Source organism: Hemiscyllium ocellatum, chromosome 46 (genome assembly GCF_020745735.1).
Source record: "Hemiscyllium ocellatum isolate sHemOce1 chromosome 46, sHemOce1.pat.X.cur, whole genome shotgun sequence".
Lineage (NCBI taxonomy): Eukaryota > Metazoa > Chordata > Chondrichthyes > Orectolobiformes > Hemiscylliidae > Hemiscyllium > Hemiscyllium ocellatum.
The window spans coordinates 16,556,288-16,579,515 of NC_083446.1; the positions used below are offsets into that span (position 1 = coordinate 16,556,288).

The window sequence follows — 23,228 nt, forward strand, 5'->3', positions numbered from 1 at the left end:
AGAAGAGAGAGTGAATGTTAACAATATCAGCGAACATGGGGAAGCTGTGGGTAATAGTTTAATGAGAATAGAGTCAAAGCAGCAGGAGGTGCGACTCATGCACAAGATGAGATCTGATAGGATGTGACAATAATAGGAGAGAAAGCTGGAGCAGCTTTCACAGAAAGAGGAATTCAGAATGGATTTGACTGATGGCCTAGTGGTGGGGGAAGAAAGAAGCACAGGCAGCTGATCAATTGTTCCAATTTCAGTAACAATTCAACAAAGAGAGAAGAGAGAGGGAGATCCCTTCAAAGTGAACTGGCAAGGGTGTTAAAAAATGAGGCAGACTTATGCTGAACTGCTTTATTTGACTATTTTGCCAAATATTAACATCTGTGGGTGAGCTAAACATCAGCATTCAGCATAGCTCCATTCCAGTTGTGGTTAACAGCAAAGTTGAGCCCCTGCTCTAGTCACTTGTGAAGTCGCTGGTGGCGAAGCAGGTGAGCTGACTGAGTAAACCTCTTTTCACACACTGAGCAAGTAAATGGCCTCTCCCCAGTGTGAACCCGCTGGTGTATCAGCAGGTTGGAGTTTGTCGTGAATCCCTTCCCACACTCAGAGCATGTGAAAGGCCTCTCTCCAGTGTGAATGCGCTTGTGTACAGTGAGGTCAGATGATCGCCTGAATGCAGATCCACATTGAGAGCACTTGAATGGTTTCTCATCAGTGTGAATACGTTGATGACGCATCAGATCTGCAGAACTTTTAAAGCATTTCCCACAAACTGGACACTTAAAAGGTCTCTCATCAGTATGAACATGTTGATGGGACAAAAGACTCTTGGAACTTTTATAGCACTGTCCACAATCTGGGCATTTGAAAGGTCGCTCCTCACTGTGTACGTACTGGTGTGCCATGAGATGAGATGACTGAGTGAATCCCTTGCCACACAGTAAGCAGGTAAATGGCCTCTCCCTAGTGTGAACTCGCTGGTGCGTCATGAGGTAAAATGACCGAGAGAATCCCTTCCCACATTCAGTACAAGTGAATGGCCTCTCTCCAGTGTGAATTCGCTGGTGTATATGAAGATCAGATGACCATCTGAACCCAGTCCCACAGTGACAGCACCTGAAAGGTCTCTCCTCAGAGTGAACACGCTGATGGGACATCAATTCAGTGGAACTTACGTGGCCTTTCCCACAGTCCGGGCACTTAAAAGGCCTTTCTTCAGAGTGAACCCGATGGTGCTTCAGCAGGTTGGATGTCCGAGTAAATCCCTTCCCACACTCTGCACAGGTGAAAGGCCTTTCCCCGGTGTGAACTCTTTGGTGTGCGCAGAGATCATATGATCTACTGAACCCTGTCCCACACTGAGAGCACTTGAACTGTCTCTCCTCAGTATGAACACTTTGGTGACGTATCAGTTCCCCGGTCGTTTTAAAACCCTTCCCACAAACTGAGCATTTAAAAGGTCTCTCATCTGTGTGAACACGTAGATGGGACATCAGTTCGCTGGAACGTTTGTAGCAGTTCTCACAATCTTGACATTTGAAAGGGTCAGCGTGAGCTCGCTGGTGCCTCAGCAGCATTGGTGATTCAGTGAATCCCTTCTGACATATGGAGCAGATAAATGGCCATTTCTCAGTGTCAGTATGATGGTGAATTTTGTGAAATTCCAGATCAGAAATGTAACTAACTGTCTGCTCGAAGTGTCCAGTTTTCCATAGTTTCTCCCCAACATGACTGCAAAAAGCCAGATAACTGTCTGAACCCTTGCTCATACGCAGAACACATATTCGGTTTCTCTTTTCTGTGAACAGTGCTTTTTCCTTCCATGCTCAAAATCTGAGGATGTTTTGATAAAATGAGAGATCCTGGTGTGATCCTGTTCTGAAGAAGAGTCATAATGAACTTGAAATTTTAACACTGTTTTGCTCTTTATTCAGATGTAACCAAACCTGCTCAGTTTCTCCAGCATTTTAAATTTTAAGTCAGTTTTCAGTAATATTTTGCTTTTATCCAAAAGGAAGTTTTGCATGGATTCCCATCTTTGAATCTTCCTTTTCCATGAAATTGATTTAAAATAAAAGAAAAAGAGATTAGGAGAAAAGCCACAAAAAAAAAGCCAAATTGTGTGAAAGCATGACTCTGAAAATGCATCCATTGTTTTCTTAGGTCAAAACTTAACTAATCTCAGGCACTTCTAGCCAGTCTTACACATCCCAGTTCCTATAAACCTTGAGGCTTTCTAATATTCACCTGTCTGTGCATTCACACCAAATCTTAACCAGCCACCACACCTGATTGTAAGGATGTCAGCCAGTGGAACCTCACAGAGTATGAGTTCCCTGATTGGAGCTGTTAATCTGGTGTAGTCAGGGAATCCTGGTTGGCATAAAAAGATTAAGCATTAGAGATACTGACACTCTGGTGTGTGACTCTGTGTGAGGCAGTACTATAGTCAAGGACTGTTCATTTGTAAATGAAAATTACTTGGTGATTGGATACCAGCCTCTGTAGAGGCCATGCCTATTTAAATTATTATTTCCAGACATTTCCCCATCACTGAAGTAAAACTGTCTGGCCTGTTGTTACCGGGCTTCTCTTCACAAGCTTTTTTGAACAAGGTGAAATGTTTGCATTCTTCAGCTTCTGGCACCACCGTTAGAGCTAAAGAACCTGAAACTATTACAGAAATGCTACTACAATTCTACTCTCACTTCCCTCGCTATTCTTTGGCTTATCTCATCCACACTTTGTGCCTTATTCATATTGAGTTCAGATAGCCTATGTAACACCACATTCTTATCAATTTTAAAATATTCAAGTGACTCAAATATCTAGTCTTTTACTGTGACCTGAGCAGAATCTTCGTCTTTGAGAATGACTTATTTAATACATTGGCTATGACTGTCTGCTTGCAATTTTGGTCCTGATGAGTCCTATGCAATATTTAACCTCCTTTACAATTTCAAAGCCTAAACAAGAGTTTTAAGATTTCCCACCCTGTTGACAGCTGTTGAATTTCAAAATCACTTATTTTATTTGCTGTTTCATCTTCCCTCTGAACTTTCTGTATTCAGCCTAGTTCTAAATTTTCTCTTTCTATTTAACATGTAATATGCACAATTTTTCTCTTTTACCTTAATTCTCTGAGATATAGAAGCAGGACATTCAGCTTTTCAAGTCTGCTCTATCATTCAATGGGATCATAGCTGATCTGATCATTCTCAGCCCCACTTGTGTCCCTTTTCCCAATAACCTTAACTTCCCTCCTGAATAAAGATCTGTTCAACTGGTCACTGTGCCCAAATGTTCTACACTCACACTTGACCCAGTTCGTTGCCAAGAAGGTCTAGGAGTGCTAAGACTAAAAGAAAACTTTGCTGTGGAAAACTTTCCTGAACACACTCTTACCTGCACTGACCTTTACATAACCTCTATTCCAGCGGAAAAACAAAATATTCCAGGTGTTGAAAACCTCACACAGGGAACGCTGGAGAAACTCATCTGCGCAAATATTTGGAGTACACTTCCTCGACGATAGTTTGGATAGATCAGTTGTATAGATTGCCACTTTCGCGTCACTCTCATCATGACAGAATAAATAGAACTCACCAATGGCAACACTTTTACCTTTCCCCAGCACGTCCGCTGTCTAGGTCACAGGTACGCCGGCGCCGTTTCGCATTGTGTCTGGAACATGCGCAGTGACAGTGGTGATAATGGGTGGTGATGCTCTTCCTTTTCATCCGCTGTGAGGATGCGGGGCAACGGGGAGGGTTTACAAATACTTCCAACCTCGATTAAAAACCTCCAATTGCTCTATTTTTGTTCCTGGGGCCTTTGCCTGGCATCAGCTCTCTGTAACCGCCGACATCTTGGATCCACCTGGTTCAGGGCGCATGCGTGTGAACTTGATGATGCTGTGAGGCAGGTAGGGATCTGAAACGGGCGGTTGTGCCTTTGGATTATAGATTCCTCGACAGTGTGGAGACAGACCCTCCGAAGAGTAACCCACCCATTTCCCTCTTACTAATGAACCTAACACTATGGACAACTTAGCATGGCCAATTCACCTGATCTGCACATCTTTGAAATGTTGGAGGAAACCCACGCAGACATGGGGAGAATGTGCAAACTCCACACATAACAGTCGGCCGAGGTGAGAAGCGAATTCAGATTCCTGGCGTTGTGAGGCAGCAGTGGTTACCACTGAGCCGCCGTGCCGCCCGAAGGCTGTGTTAGTTAGAAAGTATCCCATTGCACATTCCTGCTTTTGGATTTTGTTGCTCATTGTGAGTTATTTTAATTTGTTTGGATTACATATTGGAAGAACTAAAGCCACCCCTTTAGGTAGCTATACCGAGGTTACAAACTCACACATTGAATGTAGATATAAAACACGTGGACTGTTTTCACCTCCCTGGTACTTTCTTCCAGTTAATATCAGTCTTCTGGTAGTCCCAACTGGATGACAGGTTCTCATCCCTGATAAACATGATGGAGCCAGTTTGTAATTTAATGACAAAAATCTGGAAGCTTTTATGGTCACTATTCCCTAGTGCCAGCCCCAAAAATTACCAGATCTATTCACTTTGATTCCATAAGCTGCCTTTATTTTTCTATTTCATTTCATATCCCTTTTTCTGTTAAAGATTAATTCCACAGGGTTTTGGAATTAAGGATGAACAGTCATGTAACATGTCAAATAACACACTAGCATCTGATAAACTTGTGGAATATAATGTAAGCTGAATATTATTGGATTTTAAATATGGATGGTGGATGCATCATTCACAGTGAAGAGAAAATGTGCTCAGATTGTGTGTGTGTGTGGATGAGACTTCAGTTGATCATGTGAAACCAAACCAATGCCACACAGACAAAAAAACAGTAGATATGTGGGGAATGTAGGAAGGGTTTAATTACCTGTCCAAGCTGCAAACACATTGGTGCAGTCACCATCAGGGAGAAACCATTCACCTGCTCCATGTCTGAGAAGGCATTCATGAAGTCCTCCCACCTGCTGGCTCATCAGCGGATTCACACTGGATAGGGGCTGCTCCCCTGATATGAGTGTGGCAAGGAATTCATTCAGTAATCCCATCTGCTGACACATAAGCAAGTCCAGACTCGGGAGAAACTATTCATCTGCTTCGAGTATGGGAAGGATTTCTCCCAGTCATCCAGCGGTTTAAACAGGTTTACACTAAGCTGAGACTTCACCTCAGGAAATAACATTACTAACCTAAAATACGCAGGAATATTCAGCAATGATTCACCTGAGGCCCATTGAAGTTGTTACCTAGTAGGGTGATGAAACATCTGGAATTGAACCTTCAAGCTCAGCAAGCAAACCTACATTCAAAACCTCAACCTGAGCTACAAATCTTCTCAAAACTCGCTAAGGCCCTTTAAGTGTGCAGACTGAGGGCAGTGCTATAAAACCTCAAGTAGACTGATGTACCATCGATGTGTTCACACTGGGGAGAGACTACTCAGGTGTTATCACTATGGGGCTGGGTTCAGGTAACTATCTAGCCTCACTGTACACCAGCGAACACACACTGGGGACAGCTGTTCACCTGTTCTGAGTGTGGGAAGTCATCCAGTTTGGTGAAACACCAGCAAGTTTACAAGTAACCTCAGCAAATGGATGTTTTTGTTTGTTAATGGGATCATGGCACCACTAGCTCAGTCAGAATTTATCATCTATTCTAACTGCCCACCGGATGGTTTGGAATCAACCACATTATTATGGGTCTGGATTTACATGTAGGCCAAACTAGGTCGGAATAAACAAAGGTTCCCAGACAAAATGGCACAAAGGGTTGCTTTCTGGTCTTTTGTCCTGTTTCTGAAATGATCATGTATAAATTTTTACAGCTGATTTAAATGTGAAAGACCAACATGAGTTTTATTCTAACAGTGTGGTCATTACGGGGAACTGGAAATACTATAACTCTAGTACGTCAGATGGATCAGTTTTTGTTCAATGTGTGCAGGAGGGTTTCCTGACACGGTATGTCAAAGAGCTGACAAGAGGGAGACCAGACTGGATCTAGTGCTTGGTAATGAAGCAGGCCAGGTGTTTGATTTAGTGGGAGGTGAGCACTTTGGAGAGAGTGACTATAATTCAGTTACGTTTGGTTTAGTGATGGAAAGGGATAGGTACATGCCATAAACCAAGAGTTATTAATGGGGGAGTGGCAATCATAATGTGATTAGGCAAGACTTAGGATGCATAGAATGGGGTAGAGAAATGCACGGATGGGGACAAGCAAAATGTGGAGAGGTTTAAGGAACAGATATTGCCTGTCCTTGATGGGTATATCCCTGTCAGGCAGGGAGGAATTGATGAGGTAAGGGAACCGTGGTTTATTACAGAAATGCGCATGTCTTGTTAAGCAGAAGAAGAAGGCTTATGTAACGATGAGACAAGATTATTCAGATAAGGTGATGGAGAGTTACAGATTAGTGAGGAAGGATTTAAAGAGAGAGTTAAGAAGAGCAAAGAGAGGACATGAGCAGTCTTTAGCAGGTAGAATAAAGGAGAACCCTAAAGCGTTCTATAGATATGTGAGGAATAAAAGGATGACTAGGGTAGGAACAGGGCCAGCCAAAGACAGAAGTAGGAAGTTGAGTGTGAACACAGTGGAGATTTGAAGAGATGCTAAACCAATATTTCTCATTGGTTTTCAGTCAGGAAAAGGAGAATATTGTCGAGGATAAGAATGAGATACAAGATATTAGACTGGAAAGGATCAGGTTAGTAGGGAAGAGGTGTTATCAATTCTAGAAGGAGTGAAAGTGGACAAATCCCCTGGACTAAATGGGATTTATCCAAGGGTTCTCTGGGAAGTTAGGGAGGAGGTTTTTTTTTAGATTAGATTACTTACAGTGTGGAAACAGGCCCTTCGGCCCAACAAGTCCACACTGACCCACCGAAGCGCAACCCACCCAGACCCATTCCCCTACATTTACCCCTTTACCTAACACTATGGGCAATTTAGCATGGCCAATTCACCTAGCCTGCACATCTTTGGACTGTGGGAGGAAACCGGAGCACCCGGAGGAAACCCACGCAGACACGAGGAGAATGTGCAAACTCCACACAATCTTGAACCCGAGTCTCAGGCGCTGTGAGACAGCAGTGCTAACCACTGTGCCACCGTGCCACCCAAAGGTATTGGAGCCTTTGGCTTTAGTCTACAGGTTTAGTACCAAAGGACTGGAGGATTACAAATGTCCCCTAGTTCAAGAAGGGCAGTAGAGATGATCCTGATAATTATGGACCAGTGAGCCTTGCATCTGTTGTAGCATAATTTTTGGAAAGGATTATGAGAGATCAGATTTACAATCACCTAGCAAGCAATAGTTTGATTGCAGACAGTCAATGTGGTTTCGTCAAGGTCAGGTCACAACCCTCATTGAGTTTTTTGAGAATGTGACCAAGCATGTGGATGAGGTTCGGGCAAATGATGTGGTGGACATGGACTTCAGTAAGACCTTTGGTAAGGTTCCGCATAGTAGGCATGGGAGAAAATGCAGAGGCATGGGATTGAGGGTGATTTAGCAGTTTGGATTAGAAACTGGCTTTCTATAAGAAGGCAGCAAGTGGTGGTTAATATTCAGGCTGGAGAGCGGTTATGAGTGATGTGCCACAAGGAATATGTTTTGGGATCACTGTTGTTTGTCATTTTTATAAATGACTTACTTGCAGCCATTGGTGGATGGGTTAGTAAGTTTGCAGAAGACACTAAAGTTGGTGGAGTACTGGACAGAGTGGAAACGTGCTGCAGGTTGCAGGGGGACTTGGATAAACTGTAGAATTGAGCTTAGAGGTGGCAAATGGAGTTCAATGCAGATAAATGTGAGGTGATTCACTTTGGGAAGAATAACGGGAAGGCTGAACACCTCATCTTCCGCCTCGGAACCCTTCAGCCTCAGGGCATTAATATGGACTTCACCAGTTTCCTCAATTCCAACCTTCCAGTTCAGCACCATCCTCATGACCTGTCCCATCTGTAAATCTTCCTTCCCTCCTATCTGCTCCACCCTCCTCTCTGACCTAGCACCTTTATCCCCACCTCTATCCACCTATTGCCCTCTCAGCTATCTTCTCTCCAGCTCCACCCTCCTCTCAGGAAGAAAGGTGTAGCAGCTACGCTTTGCTGGGCAGGAAGGAGACATTTCACATACTCACGGCCCGACGTTCGCACTCAGACAATAGGGAACTCTCATTAGCCGGAGGTCCAGTCTGCTTTTGGTCCTCCAGTCCTTCCCATTGGTCACATTGTGACGGAATGGGGTGAAACACAAACTCAAATGCCACGGCATGACCTTATCCAAATGATGTTTCAAAGCTTCTGCCAATAGACATTTGGTTGCTGTGACAACTGACCAATCAGATTGAGGACCAATCAGTTCCCGACCTAACCCAACCTAACACGTGCGTAGCGCTATTTCTCCGTTGTGAGGCATGACCAGCTGCTCACAAACCCATGCTGACTATCTTTAATTAAATTATGGTTTTCCAAGTAATAATAAATCCTGTCTCTCAGAATACTCTCCAATACTTTGCCCACAACTCACATAAGACTGACTGATCTGTAATTCCCAGGATTATCCCTATTTCCTTTCTTGAACAAGGGAATAACATTTGCCATCCTCCAATCATCTGGCACTACTCCAGTGGACAGTGAGGAAGCAAAGATCATTGTCAAAGGCATAGCAATCTCTTCCCTCACTTCCTGTAGTAACCTAGGGTATATCCCAGTCTTGCCCAGGGGATTTATCTATCCTTATGTTATTCAAAATTTTCAGTATCCTCCTTCCTAACATTAACCTGGTCTAGCATATCAGTCTGTTTCACACTATCCACAGAAATGTGAAGGTCCCTCTCAGGAATGATTACTGAAGCACTCATTAATCATCTCCCCAACTTCTTCTGTCTCCAGGTACAAGTTCCCTACACTATCTCTGATCAGGCCTATCCTCATTCTAGCCATCCTCTTGTTCTTCACATAAGTTAGAACACTTTAGGGCTTTCCTAAATGCTGCTTGCTAAAGCTTTTTTATGCTCTCTTCTAGCTCTCCTAAATCCATTCTTCTGTTCCTTCCTGGCAACCTTGTAACCCTTTAAAGCCCTGTTTGATTCTTGCCTCCTCAACCTTAAGTAAGCTTCCTTCTTCGTCTTGACTAGTTGTTCCACAACACTTGTCTCCGAAGGTTCTTCGAATTTACCATCCCTTCCTTGCCTCAGTGGGACAACCTGTCTAGCACTATCAATATGTGATTTCTTCCCCCTCCCTCAATTAAATACTTTCCCATACCATCTACTCCTATCCTTCTCCATAAGTATAGTAAAGGTCATAGAGTTGTGATCACTATCCCTCACCAAGAGATCGGACGCTTGGAGTGGTTCTCCGCCAAGCACCAAGTCCAATATGGCCTCACCTCTAGTTGGTCTATCTATATATTGCATCAAGAACCTTTCATGCACACACTTGACAAAAACTGCTCCATCCAAACTATTTGAACTAAGTAGGTTCCAATCAATATTAGGGAATTTAAAATCACCTATGACAACAACCCTGTCACTTCTGCACTTTTCCAAAATCTGCCTCCATGTTCTGTTGCTACTGGGGAGCCTGTAGAAAACTCCCAATAAAGTGACTGCTTCTTTCCAGTTTCTCACTTCCACTCAAACTGACTCTGTAGACAAACCCTCCTAAAATTCTGTTTAACTGGACCAATCAATCCCAAACATTTCCAATTTGGCAGGGATGATACAATTCTATTTAACTGGACAGGATTTTATGAACACCAGCAGAAACGGACTGTGATGAATATGGCTCAGTCATGGATACAACTAATAGCAATCATTACAGTTGCTCATCAACTCACTGTTGTCTCTGCAGTTTGGATGATTGAGTGAATCCAAACTCTCATACTCAGAACATACAAACTGTCTCCCCTCAGTGTGAATTCTGTGGTGTATACTAAGTTGAGATGATTGTTTGCTGCCAATCCCACAGTGAGAGCACTTGAAAAGTCTCTCCTCTGTGAACACGTTGATGGCATATCACTTCTCCTAAAAATCTTAAAGCAATTTAGTCTGGCCATTTAAAAGATCTTTCAGTCTTGTGGTCTTGCTGGTGTGTCAGCGGGGGTATGACTGAGTAAATTCTTTCTCATACTCCAAGCAGGTGTGAAATTGCTGGTGTTTCAGAAGATTGGCTGTCCAGGTGAATCCATTCTAGAGCATTTGAATGCCCTATCTCCAGTCTGATTGTGTTGGTGGAGAACAAGTTCAAATGATCTGCTGAAACCAGCCCCACAGCATTCTGAATGGCCTCTCATTGGTATGAATATGTTGATGGTGTATCATCTGATCTTTCTCTATGACTAACTTAGAAAATATGTTTATAAAATAAGTTTATCTGATGAAGACAAAACAATAATCTGATTTTTCACAGATGTTGCCAGACCTGCTAAGCTTTTCCAGTAACTTCTGTTTTCGTTTCCTATTTACAGCATCCTGTTATTTCAGTTATTATGTTCATAAAACTGTTCATCAAAAGAGAAGGACAGGAATTCAAAACTAAGAATTTAGTTTCCATTGAAACTCTAATGTTCTTCAATACCCCTCATATTCTCCACCTGACTATGCTGGAATCTGGACTGAAAGACAACAAACGGAGGTCACAGAGAGTCAGACAGAATCCATGAGAGAGCAAGCTAACTTTTCAAGTCTATATGAATCTTCACCAGATTAGTTCAACACCAACACCCTCCCTCTGCAAGCACAGAAGATGAAACATCTGCCCCTTCACTTCCTCCCTGCTCCCCATCCAATGGCCTAAACAGTCTTCCCAGATGAAACAGCATTTTACCTGTACCTCTTCCAATCTTGTGTATTGTATTCATACCTATGCGGCCTACACTATATTGCAGAAATCAAACACAGACCGAGTGTCCATTTTGCAGAACATCTCCAGTCTGGACACAGACATTACCCTGACCTTCCCGTAGCCAGTTATTTTAACACAGCTTCCTGCTTTCATGCCGAAAGCATGCTGAAGTGTTCCAGTGAATCACAGTACAAACTGGAGGAATGACATCTCATCTTCAAACTTTTGGACTCAACATTGAGTTCAACACCTTCAAATTGTGAACCATTTCTTTCCTTTTCGTTTGTTACACTCTGTCACCATGTTCTCTCTCCCCTCCCCCCCCATCCCAGTGGGACAAACTGTTCTTCCCAGTCTGACAATTGTTTTGCCATTCTCACCTTCTGATCACTTAATCTGAGCTATTAACATCTTTTCTCCACAAGTATCCTACATCCACTGGGCCCACACCTCTACTATAAACTCTTAGCTCATCCACAGTTTTGATTAAGAGTGACGGTGGTACAGTGGCATGACACGGTACGCCACGGTGGCTTAGTAGTTAACACTGTTGCTTCACAGCACCAGAGACATGGTTTCAATTTCCACCTCAGGCAACTGTCTGTGTGGAGTTTGCACATTCTCCCTGTGTCTGCGTGGGTTTCCTTCAGGTGCTTCAGTTTCCTCCCAAAGATGTGTAGGTCAGGTGAATTGGCCATGCTAAATTGCCTATAGTGTTAGGTGCATTAGGGGAGGGGACAGGACTGGATGTCCCATTTGGAGCGGATGGTCCCCCAATGAGTCAGAGTGACTGAGGGACAGGGCTGAATGAGGGAGCTGGAAACGATGATCCTCCAACGAGTCGGAGTGAATGAGTGATGCAGCTGGAACTGGATGGTCCTCCAACCAATAGAAACATAATCCCTCAGCCCTGACCCTCTAACAATGCCCACTCCCTCAGCGCTGACCCGCCGACAAGTGCCCACTCCCTCAGTGCTGACCCGCTGACAGTGCCCACTCCCTCAGCGCTGGCCCGCTGACAGTGCCCACTCCCTCAGCGCTGGCACGCTGACAATGCCCATTCCCTCAGCAATGACCCTCCGACAGTGCCCGCTCCCTCAGCGCTGGCACGCCGACAAATCCTGCTCCCTCAGCAATGACCCTCCGACAGTGCCCGCTCCCTCAGCACTGACCTTCCGACAGTGCCCGCTCCCTCAGCACTGTTACTGTGACAGTACCCCCTCTCTCAGCTAATCTTCCAACACTGTCCGCTCCCTCAACACTGATCCTCAAAGTGCCCGCTCCTGCAACCCTGATAGTACGCACTCCCTCAGTACTGACCCTCTGACAGTGCCCATGCACTCGGCATTCAGATTGCAGCCTGGTCCTGGTTCACTGTTATACTCGCACAGTTTTCAACAAGTTTTGAAGCAACCAAGGACATCATCGGTGAATTCCTGTGCTAACTGATAACAGTGTCCTGGGAATAAAGGAAACAGAGAGGTGAGCTGGAAAACTCCTTGTCCCTGTCACCTTTGACCAATTCCTGCCTAATTCTCAGCACAGCCCAAAACCCACAGATATGTTTTTGTCTCTCCTTAGCAACAGGCGCCAAACCCTCAACAACTCTGGTCTCATCCTCAGCAATAGGCCCAATATTATAGCTGTCTTCTATTTCATCCCTCGCTTCAGTCCAAAATCCTGAGCAATCCCCATCTCATCCTTGACAAAGGCCCCATACTATGGTCAGTTCCACTTGCATCCTTAGCCACAGGCGTCAGCTAACTTCTTTTCCATCCTTAACCTTCGGCCCCATACCCTATCCACCAACATCCTTAGCAAAAAGGTCCAATTCCATTGCCATCTCAACACTGGCTTGGGTCCCAAACCCTGTCCAACTCCTATCTTATCCTCAGTAATAGGACTCAAACTCCTGGCTAGGTCTCACCTCCTCGTTTGCAACAGCCCACGAGGGTCTGTAGCTTGTTGCAGGATATGTGACTAGCCATGTATGTAATATAGACCTATTACTAAAGCCCCACTTCTCCCAAGCACTGTGATTGGTGTAATTGAAGTACTCCACCCCCGGAGCCAGCAGGTAATAATAGTTGGCACAGCCACAGGGGAACACTACAGTGAGCTGGAAGCAGGAACAGACTCATGTCTTTTGGAGGTTGGTGTGGGTGGAGAAGAGGGGAACAGTCAGGGCTGGGATGGAAAGGTGTGTCGGGAAAGGTATGGGCTTCAACATTGAAATTATCAACAGAAGGATTAAAAGCTTGAGGAATAGGACTGACGCCTAGAAATGTGAACCTTAGCAACAGGCCAGAAAGCCTGAGGTCTTGGAATGGCAACGGTGTAGAGCTGGAGGAGATTACAGAGATAGGGAAGGGGTATGAGCTGGAGGAGGTACTGAGGGGTGTAGAGGCTGGAGATTACTGAGATAGAAATGGGCTGGAAGAGGTTACAGAGAGAGGGAGAGAGAGTGTGCACAAGCCCTTGGTGACCAAGGAGATAAGAGGGTCCTCCCTTTCCTCATGCAGACAGACGTCTGTAGTGCCACGTGAAAATTAAAGCCAGTGACCTCCATGAATTAGGAATGATCCTAGGAAGGAGGGAGGGTCTCTCTCTCTCTCTATCCAACTCCCTTTCCCTCACATGAACTGACAATCCTCAATGAACAGTTACGTCCTCGCCTCATCCAAGAGTCCTTCTTTGAGAGTAATGCACTATGAGATTCACGAAGGTGGACGGTATTCCACTCCTTCAGAGCATCCACAACAGACAGGGGCCAGTTATTAAAGCAGTCTGCAGGTGGAATCACACTCTGTACGGGGAACATAGAGGGTTGGAGAGATGGGGGAGTGGTGGGAGTGCTGAGTAGGAAGTTGCAGCTTGTCTCTGATTATATCGTATGTCCAGAGCCAGGAGCATGGGAACTGAAAGGTGCTGCTGCACCGCCCCAACAGGTTGAACAGTAACTGGAAACAGGCTCCAGGCACGGACAGAGTGGAAGGTCTTGGGGTCAGGAAACCACTGGATCCATCTGCGAATGTATTCTGATCATTTCCCCTTGTACCATACCCTCCCACTTTTCCAGAACTCATCACCTTGAAGCTGATCTTCCCGGAGCTGTTGGGGGAGTGGAGGTTGTCTGTGGGTTCATGCATCCACCTCCCCATTGCTGTCTACCCATTGGGGCCAGATTTCCAGAGCTGGTGATTCACGCCTCGTCTCTGCGTTGATCAGCCGCAGACTCGGGCGCTGCGGGATGGTCGCCCAGTGATCCTGGGTGGATGGTCCGAGAGCTTTACCCCAGGGACCCTGATAATGGGACAGGACGTACAGGGTCTCCTGGGTCAAAAGGTCCAACTCCCTCAGGTCCACACGTACCCACTTGTACATGCAGGGGTATAAATACACTCATCTCAGTCTGGGATAGGAGTCCTGAGAGCTTTAGTCTGTATGTAATGCCATGCTGTCCTTGTCCTGGGGAGTGTTTGATAGGGGACAGTGTAGAGAGAGCTTTACTCTGCATCTCAAGCCAAACTATCCATGTCCTGGGGAGTGTTTAATGGGGGAAAAGTGTTGACGAAGTTTTACTCTGTATATATTCCCTGTCCCTGTGAGTGTTTGATGGGGAATAATGCAAAGAAAGCTTTACTCTTGTAGCTAATCCCTGTGGAGGCTTACAGACTCTCAGATGTAGGTCATGGTGGACTGGAAATGCAAGGAAATAATGAGCCCATTGCCTAGCAACCACATAACCCACAGTAGATCTGTGGCCTACTTTTTCAATGCAGTGGTCAAGGCCAGAGATTGTTAGCTTGATGACATCCAGCCAGACTCCCTGATGATCTGCATTGGTGACCATAAGTCATAGGAGTGAAAGTAAGGCCATTCGGCCCATCAAGGCCACTCTGCCTTTTAAATGTTGGGCATTTCAGCTCCACTTACCCACACTCTCCCTGTAGCCCTTAATTCCTTGCGAGATCAAGAATTTATCAATCTCTGCCTTGAAGACATTTAACGTCCTGGCCTACACTGCGCTCCGTGGCAATGAATTCCACAGGCCCACCACTGTTCTCAAAAAAAGGGAAGAAATGTCTCCTCATTTCCGTTCTAAATTGACCCCCACTATTTCTAAAGCTGTGCCCATGTGTCCTAGTCTCCCTGCATAACAGAAACAACTTCCCAGCATCCAACCTTTCTAAGTGACAAATTGTCAGCTCATTGTCATTAGGTAGATCAGCAAGTAAAATTGGTCTCTCCTGTTGATCATGAATGAGCTGAAAGCCAATTTTCCCACAGCCCAATAGGGTAGGCCACACTATTGCTGAGATCAGGTGTTGGGGGAGCAGGAAGAGAAAAAGCATTTCACCAGCACAGAAACTGAATGCTACATGTTATAGGAGGAATTAATTTGACAGCTTTAAAGGTGGTTTATATATAGAATAAGATACTTGGGAGTGAGTTACAGACTGGAATCTAATCAAGCAGTTCGGAGTGGTTTATGTATAGAATAACAGATACCCAGGAGTGAGTTAGAATTAGAATCCCTACAGTCTGGAAATAGACCATTCGGCCCAACAAGTCCACACCAGCCCTCTGAAGAGTAGCTCACCTAGACCCATTCCCCTACCGTATATTTACCCAGACTAGTGCATCTAACCTGCAGACCCCTGAATACTGCATGGCCAATTCATCTAACCTGCACATCTTTGGATTGTGGGAGGAAACCAGAGCGCCTGGAGGAAACATGGGGAAAATGTGCAAAGTCCACACAGACAGTCGCCCAAGGCTGGAAATGAACCTGGGTCTCTGGTGCTGAGAGGCAGCAGTGTTAATCACCGAGCCACCGTGCTTCTTCAGTTACAGACTAGAATCTAATCAAGGAGTTTGGGATCGTTCATATTTCGAATAACAAATACCAGTGAATGAGTTACCAAGTAGAATCTAATGAGGGGTTCGGGAGGACTCATATATCAAATAAGAGGTACTTGGGAGTGAGTTACAGACTGGAACCTAATTGAGGGGATCGGAGTGATTTATATGTACAATAATAGATATCTGGGAGTAAGATACAGGCTGGAATCTAAGGAGTGTTCTGGGTGAGGTTTTTGATCCTCCACCTTTAACTTATGGGAGTCCAAAATTCGGGAACTTAAGGTAAGAGGAGAAAGATTTAGAAAAAGACCCGAGTGACAGCTTTTCCATGCAGAGAGTGGTGTGTGTGGAATGAACTGCCAGAGGAAGTGCTGCACGTGGATACAATTACAATGTTTAAAAAGCATCGGATGGGGATGTGAATAGGAAACATTGAGAGATTTGGCCGAAATGCTGACAAACAGGACTAGGTCAGATTGGGATATCTGGTCAGTGCAGATTAGTTGGTCCTAAGGGTCTGTGTCTGTGCTGTCTGACTGTATGAGTGAATCCTTTCCCACACTCAGAGCAGGTGAATGGCCTCTCCCCGGTGGGAACTCGCTGGTGCATTTGCAGATTCCCTTTGCTGTTAAAGCTTTTCTCACAGTTGGAACATTTAAAAGGTCTCTTACCTGAGTGAATGAGTTGGAGTAAAGTGAGGTTGAAAAGTTGAGTGAATCCTTTTCCACACTCTGATCAAGTGAGCAGCTGCTCCCCAGTGTGATTACGTCAATGAATTTTCAACTGGAATGGGAATCTGAATTCCTTCCCACACTCCTCACATTTCACGGTTTCTCCATAGAGCCTGGTGTCTTGGTGTCTTTCCAGATGGGATGGTTTGTTGTGAGTCACACCCACATACAGAACACATGAACAGTGTCTTGTCACTGAATGGTGTAATGTATTTTCAGATGTATTTGTGGGCAGCACTGTGGCACAGTGGTTAGCATTGCTGCCTCACAGCGCCAGAGACCCGGGTCAGGCGACTGACTGTGTGGAGTTTGCACATTCTCCCCGTGTCTGCGTGGTTTCCTCCGGGTGCTCCGGTTTCCTCCCACAGTCCAAAGATGCGCAGGCCAGGTGAATTGGCCATGCTAAATTGCCCGTAGTGTTAGGTAAAGGGGTAAATGTAGGGGAATGGGTGGGTTGCGGGTCGGTGTGGATTTGTTGGACTGAAGGGCCTGTTTCCACACTGTAAGTAATCTAATCTAATCTAATCTAATTGTGAAAAGATTGTCTAACTGGTTAGAGCTCTTTCCACAGACAGTGTACTGGAACACTCACTGTAGCTGCATGTGTCTCAGAATTTGTTCAATCACATTTTAAATAAAACTTTCCGCAGACAGAACATTTCTCCCTTGACGGTCGAAAGCTGATGATTTTTAACCCCTGCGGGGGCCAGTCTGTCAGATTTTGACATGATGTTCAGTTGAAGTCTCCAGCCAATCCGCTGTGAAAGAAGATTGAAGTGTCAGGAGCAGCTCACGACAGAAAAAGACAATTTGAGAATCTAAGATGAGAAGCAATCAATCGAACAGAAGCCAAACTCCCCTGAGGTTCCCCAGAAAGCTCTGTCTCCAAGGTTACCCCTATACAGAGATGACCAGGGAAGGGAGACTGACAGGTAGTGATCACTTCAACATTTGGGGCTTGTGTTCTAAACTTTTTTTAATTTCAAAAATATTCATAAAATACTTTGATGGTCTGTACAGTTGGACATGCCATACATAAACATTCCATTTCTTTGCATACCGAAACAGAGTAATCATTCCTGTTTTTACAGGTCTGTTCGATTACATTTTTAGCTGAGGCATCAGCAGAGCCTAAATGACTGCGCCCTGTTCTTTAGGCAGGTAGACGTTACACGGTGGTCTTTCCCCACCGCGCCTAGGCGGCAGCTGCCCCAATCTTCAGCGCGTTCCTCAACACATAGTCCTGGACCTTGGAATATGCCAATCTGCAACACTCAGTCGGGGTCAACTCTTTCAGCTGAAAGATCAACAGGTTTCAGACCGTCCAGAGAGCGTCCTTCACCGAGTTGATGATCCTCCAGGCACAGTTGATGTTCGTCTCGGTGTGCATCCCAGGGAACAAGCCGTAGAGCACGGAGTCCTGCGTCGCGTCACGGCACTGCTCGGGTCGAACCGCGACAAACACCACTGCATTCCTCTCCAGACTTCTTCTGCGTAGGCACATTCCAGAAGGAGGTGTGTGACAGTCTTGCTTCCCCCCCCGCAGCCGCTTCTAGGACAGCGTGTGGTGCGGCGCAGCCGAGAGTCCGGCCATGCATAAAGGATCTCACAGGCAGAGCCCTTCTCACCACCAGCCAAGCCATGTCTTGGTGCTTGTTGGAAAGTTCTGGTGATGAAGCATTCTGCCAAATGGCTTTGACAGTCTGCTCAAGGAACCGCTTGATAGGATCCGCCCTCTCCTTTTCCTGAAGGGTCTCAAGAACAGTACGTGCTGGCCATTTCCTGATGGACTTGTGGTCAAAGATGTTTTTCTTCATAAACTTCTCCACGAAGGACAGGTGATACGGAACGGTCCAACTACTCAGAGCGTTTTGCGGCAGCGAGGCCAGGCCCATCTTTCGCAACACCAGGGACAGGTGGAACCTCAGTACGTAGTGACACTTGGTGTTTGCGTACTGGGGATCCATGCACAGCTTGATGCAGCCACACACAAAGGTGGCCATCAGGGGGATGAGGGTGGCATTGGGTGTATTTTATCCCTCGTTGCCCAGATCTTTGTACAGCAAGTCCCTTCAGACCCGGTCCATCTTTGACTACATATAAACTGGAAGATGGACCGGGTGACTGCAGTGGCACAGGTTCTGGGAATAGACCAGACCTGTGCCACGTATAATAGCAATGACAGTGCCTCACACCTGATGACCAGGTTTTTTCCCGATGGAGAGTGACCGTAGCTTCCATCTGCCCAGTTTCTGCCTCACTTTGCAGCACACAAACAAGGCAGGAGAGAGAGGGCAGCCCTGCCTGACTCTAGATCTGATTGGGAAGCTATCTGATTCCCACCCACCAGTTCGAACCTGCCTCTGGGGCCAAGGTAAACCAAGGCAAGAGCGAGGCTATGCTTTTCAGGAACTGGGCCGACCAATCCTCAATCCCCCTTCACCATCAGGACCGACCACCTGAAGGTGCTGGGTATTTGGTTCGGGGGGGGCTGGGGCGTGCACAAAGTCTTGGGAGGAGCGTATCAGTAAAGTGAGGCAGAAACTGGACAGATGGAAGCTACGATCCCTCTCCATCGTGGGAAAAAACCTGGTCATCAGGTGTGAGGTACCGTCATCGCTATTATACGTGGCACAGGTCTGGCCTATTCCCAGAACCTATGCCGCTGCCGTCACCCGGGCCATCTTCCAGTTTATAAGGAGGTCAAAGATGGACTGGGTCCGAAGGGACTCACTGTACAAAGATCTGGGCAACGGGGGAAAAAAATACACCCAATGCCACCCTCACCCCCCTGATGGCCACCTTTGTGTGTGGCTGCATCAAGCTGTGCATGGATCCCCGGTACACAAACACCAAATGTCACTACATACTGAAGTTCTATCTGTCCCCGATGTTGTGAAGGATGGGCCTGGCCTTGCTGCCGCGGAATGCTCCAAGTAGTTGGACCGTTCCATATCACCTGTCCTTCGTGGAGAAGTTTGTGAAGAAAAACACCTTTGACCACAAGTCCATCAGGAAATGGTCAGCACATAGTGTCCTCGAGACCCTTCAGGAAAAGGAGAGGGTGGATCCTATCGAGCGGTTCCCTGAGCAGATTGTGTTCTAAATTACAATTTGGTATTTGAACCAGGGCCGAGAGTGGGTCCAGGTGACAAGCTTCTGACTTCCCCAGTTTCCTTCCTCTACACTTTACAGCCTCCTGGACCCAGTATTGAGTTCAACAATTTCACAGCTTAAAGATATTCCTACATTTTGTTTTGCTTCTTTCATTCGACAGCTGCCCCAGCACATTCTTTGTTTATCTTCTAATGGCCTAATGTTTCTGTCGTTCAGTCGCTCCTGTTTTCTACCCGCTCACAGACCTTCCTTTTGTCATAGTCCCACCCACTTCTTGCTCAAGCTTGTTCAATGGAGATGCTGGTGTTGGTCTGGGGTGTACAAAGTTAAAAATCACACAACATCAGGTTACAGTCCAACAGGTTTAATTGGAAGCACTAGCTTTCAGAGCACTGCTCCTTCATAAGGTGGTTGTGGAGTACACAATTGTAAGATACAGAATTTATAGCAAAAGTTTACAGTGTGATGTAACTGAAATTATACGTCGAAAAATACCTTGAGTGTTTGCTCAGTCTCTCATCTGTTCAAATGACCATGTTAGTTTCACTTCTTTCATATGTAAATCACAAAACTTCTTTCAAAGTTTCATTCTCCGGTTAACTTTAAGAATTGGTGTCAGCCCAGATAATATATTGAAGGTGTTAACCCCCTGTGTGCTGTTGTCTGTGCCATAATGTTTAGACAGTTTTTAGATTAGAATCAGAGTAACTGAGTATTACATGGATTCATGCAGTTTTTGAGCAAAGTATGATGCAAGTACAAATTCACCTCATAAATGTATACGTGTGTTCCAGTATTTTTCAAACATTGATGTTTGAAATATTTTACCAGAAACAGAACATTTCTCCTTTCATGTTCAAAAATGGCTTTTTAAATGTTCCATCTGTTAGAAAGGCTTTCAATGTAAACAGGATTTGGTGACACATAAGTCATTAACGAGAGGACAGGATAGAAATCAGATTATTGAAAATTTCAGTTTCTATGGCAATCATGTCCACTCATGTCCCAAAGCTGTAAATCCCAGTTCCAAATCCTCTGGCGTGTGGGGAATCTAGAATTACACGGCATAGATTTAGGGTGAACGGGGAAAGATTTAAAAGCAACCTAAGGGGCAACTTTTTCACACAGAGGGTAGTACATGTATGAAATAAGCTGCCAGAGGAAGTGGAACAATTACAGCATCTAAAAGGCAACTGGATGGGTATATGTATAGGAAGGGTATAGGTGGACATGGGCCATGTACTGGCAAAGGGGACCAGATTAATCTAGTATATCTGGTCAGCATGGACGACTTGGACCAAAGTGTCTGTTTCCATGCTGTACTTCTCTATGACTCTCACTCCACCCTCATCGGCAATACAAACCCATCCCCACCATTACTTCCCTCCACAACCAGTTTGCTCCCTCAGCCTCCTGCAGCTGGTTTCAGTTCATTCGTTCATCTGCAGGTGGGTTGTAGTAGTGATGTGGAGGTGCCGGGATTGGACTGGGGTGGACAAGGTCAAAAGTCTCATGACACCAGGTTATAGTCCAACAGTTTATTTTAAATCACAAGCGTTCAAAGTGACACTCTGCATGAAGAAGCAGCAGTGCTCTGAAATCTTGGGATTCCAAATAAACCTGTTAGGACTATAATGTGGTGTCGTGTGACTTCTGGCTGCTTTCATAGGAGAGACAGACTGACTGGGGGCAGACAGCTGGAACAGCAGCAGATAACAAGTGCTTCAAGTGACCATTTCTTCAATACTATGATGGCTCCTAACTGAACCACCCTTTCAAGACAGCAAGGTCCAAACTCCCACCAACTTCCGGGTAAAATAAATCAGACGTAAAGCTCCTCTTAACTTTCTGACTTCAACCTTAAAGCTAAGGTTATTGATCTAATTACTCAGAACAAATGTTTCTTATTTTCTATCCTCTCTTGTGCATCTCCTAACAGTGAACAACTCAATCTTTTCAGTTCAAAGTGTGGAACTAGTTTAGCTTGGGATTACGAGTAAAAAATGAGATCTGCAGATGCTGGAGATCACAGCTGCAAATGTGTTGCTGGTCAAAGCACAGCAGGTTAGGCAGCATCTCAGGAATAGAGAATTCGACGTTTCGAGCATAAGCCCTTCATTCCTGATGAAGGGCTTATGCTCGAAACGTCGAATTCTCTATTCCTGAGATGCTGCCTAACCTGCTGTGCTTTGACTAGCTTGGGATTACGGTCAGCAATGGACTGTTTAGAACAAAAGGGTCTGTTTCCATGCTGTATGAATCTATAAACCCAGCCTATCTAGTCTGCCTTCACAGCTGGAAGGCTCCATCTCAGTCAACATTCTAGTGTACCTGCTGTGTATTCTCTCTATTACCATCATATCCTTCCTGTTGCGCAGTGGCCAAAACAGCATACAGTACACAAGCATGTGGTCCAACATTTTATGCAACTCCCTCATAAACTCCTTGTGCTGTATTCAATGCCTGACTTAATAAAGACAACTATCCTCTCTGTCTTCCTAACCATCTTATCACCTGTATTCTTCAAAGATTTCTAATATGCACACTGATTTCCCTCCGATCCTTTGTACTTCTCAAAATACTACACTCTCTGTCTACTCCCTTTCCTTGTTTATTCTTGCAACATTTACCACCTCATATCTTTCAGGATTAAATTCCATTTGTCATTGCTGTGCTAATCTGACCAGCCTGTCTATATTATCCCAAAATAGCTGTAGACTACATCATGTGCATTAGCTTTATTTACACATTTTGCCAAGTCCTCAGAAAACTCCATCAGTTAGAACTGATCTCCCTTGACAAAGCTATGCTGACTTTCCCCAATTCGTTGTGATCTCAACAAATGGTAGTTATTTCTGTCCTTTAGAATGTTTTCCACAGATGTCAAACTCCTGGCCTACAGTTCCCTGGTCTATCCCGACCACTCTTCTTTACTTATAGAATATTAGCTGTTTTCCAGTCCTCAAGCAATCCGTAAGTTGATGTCAGGGCCCTTGAAATTTCCTCCTGAGCCTCCCACAGCTCATTTGATATACATATCATTTAAGCCTGATCAAGAATTCAATTTCAAGTCTGCTAAAACCCTGAAGACCTCCTTCCGCTTCTATTGTAATTTGTTCAAATAGATCTCAGTCCTGCTTCCACACAGTCTGCCACTTTGATCCTCAATGGGTGCTGCTCTTTCCCTGGTTGTTCTCTTGCCCCTAATATTCCAATGAAATGCATTTGCAGTTTCTTTGAATTCCTGAACTTTTCCACTACTAACTAACATTGACAAATTGTGAAAGGCTTTGGAGGTGGGAATTCTTAACTAAATCCAAGAGAACTTCTCAGTATTGCAAATGCTCCACAGTGAGTCCACCCACAGCTCCAGCTTTACAAAGCGGTTAGCCAGTAGCTGCAGGTGGACACACTTCTTGTATACATTGCCATCAGCGACACTAAAATCATCCCATATATGTACGTTGTACAAGAGCAACATACCAGGGGTCTGAGGTCTCCTGTCATGACTTCTCTCAAAATTAAGCTTGTTACTCCTTTTACAAAGAATCCAATAGAACTGGGATCTTCCTTTGTTTCAACCATTTCTGTTATACTTGTACTTTAGCTG

The 23,228-nt window shown here is 45.1% G+C and overlaps 1 protein-coding gene across 1 annotated transcript; it reads right to left on the reverse strand.

The window, feature by feature from the left end:
* Positions 1-455: 455 nt before the first annotated feature.
* Positions 456-1,574, reverse strand: LOC132836218 (zinc finger protein 239-like). Its single transcript, XM_060855548.1, has one exon. It carries the CDS (start codon positions 1,572-1,574, stop codon positions 456-458), a length of 1,119 nt encoding a protein of 372 aa, XP_060711531.1.
* Between the last annotated feature and the right edge of the window lie 21,654 nt (positions 1,575-23,228).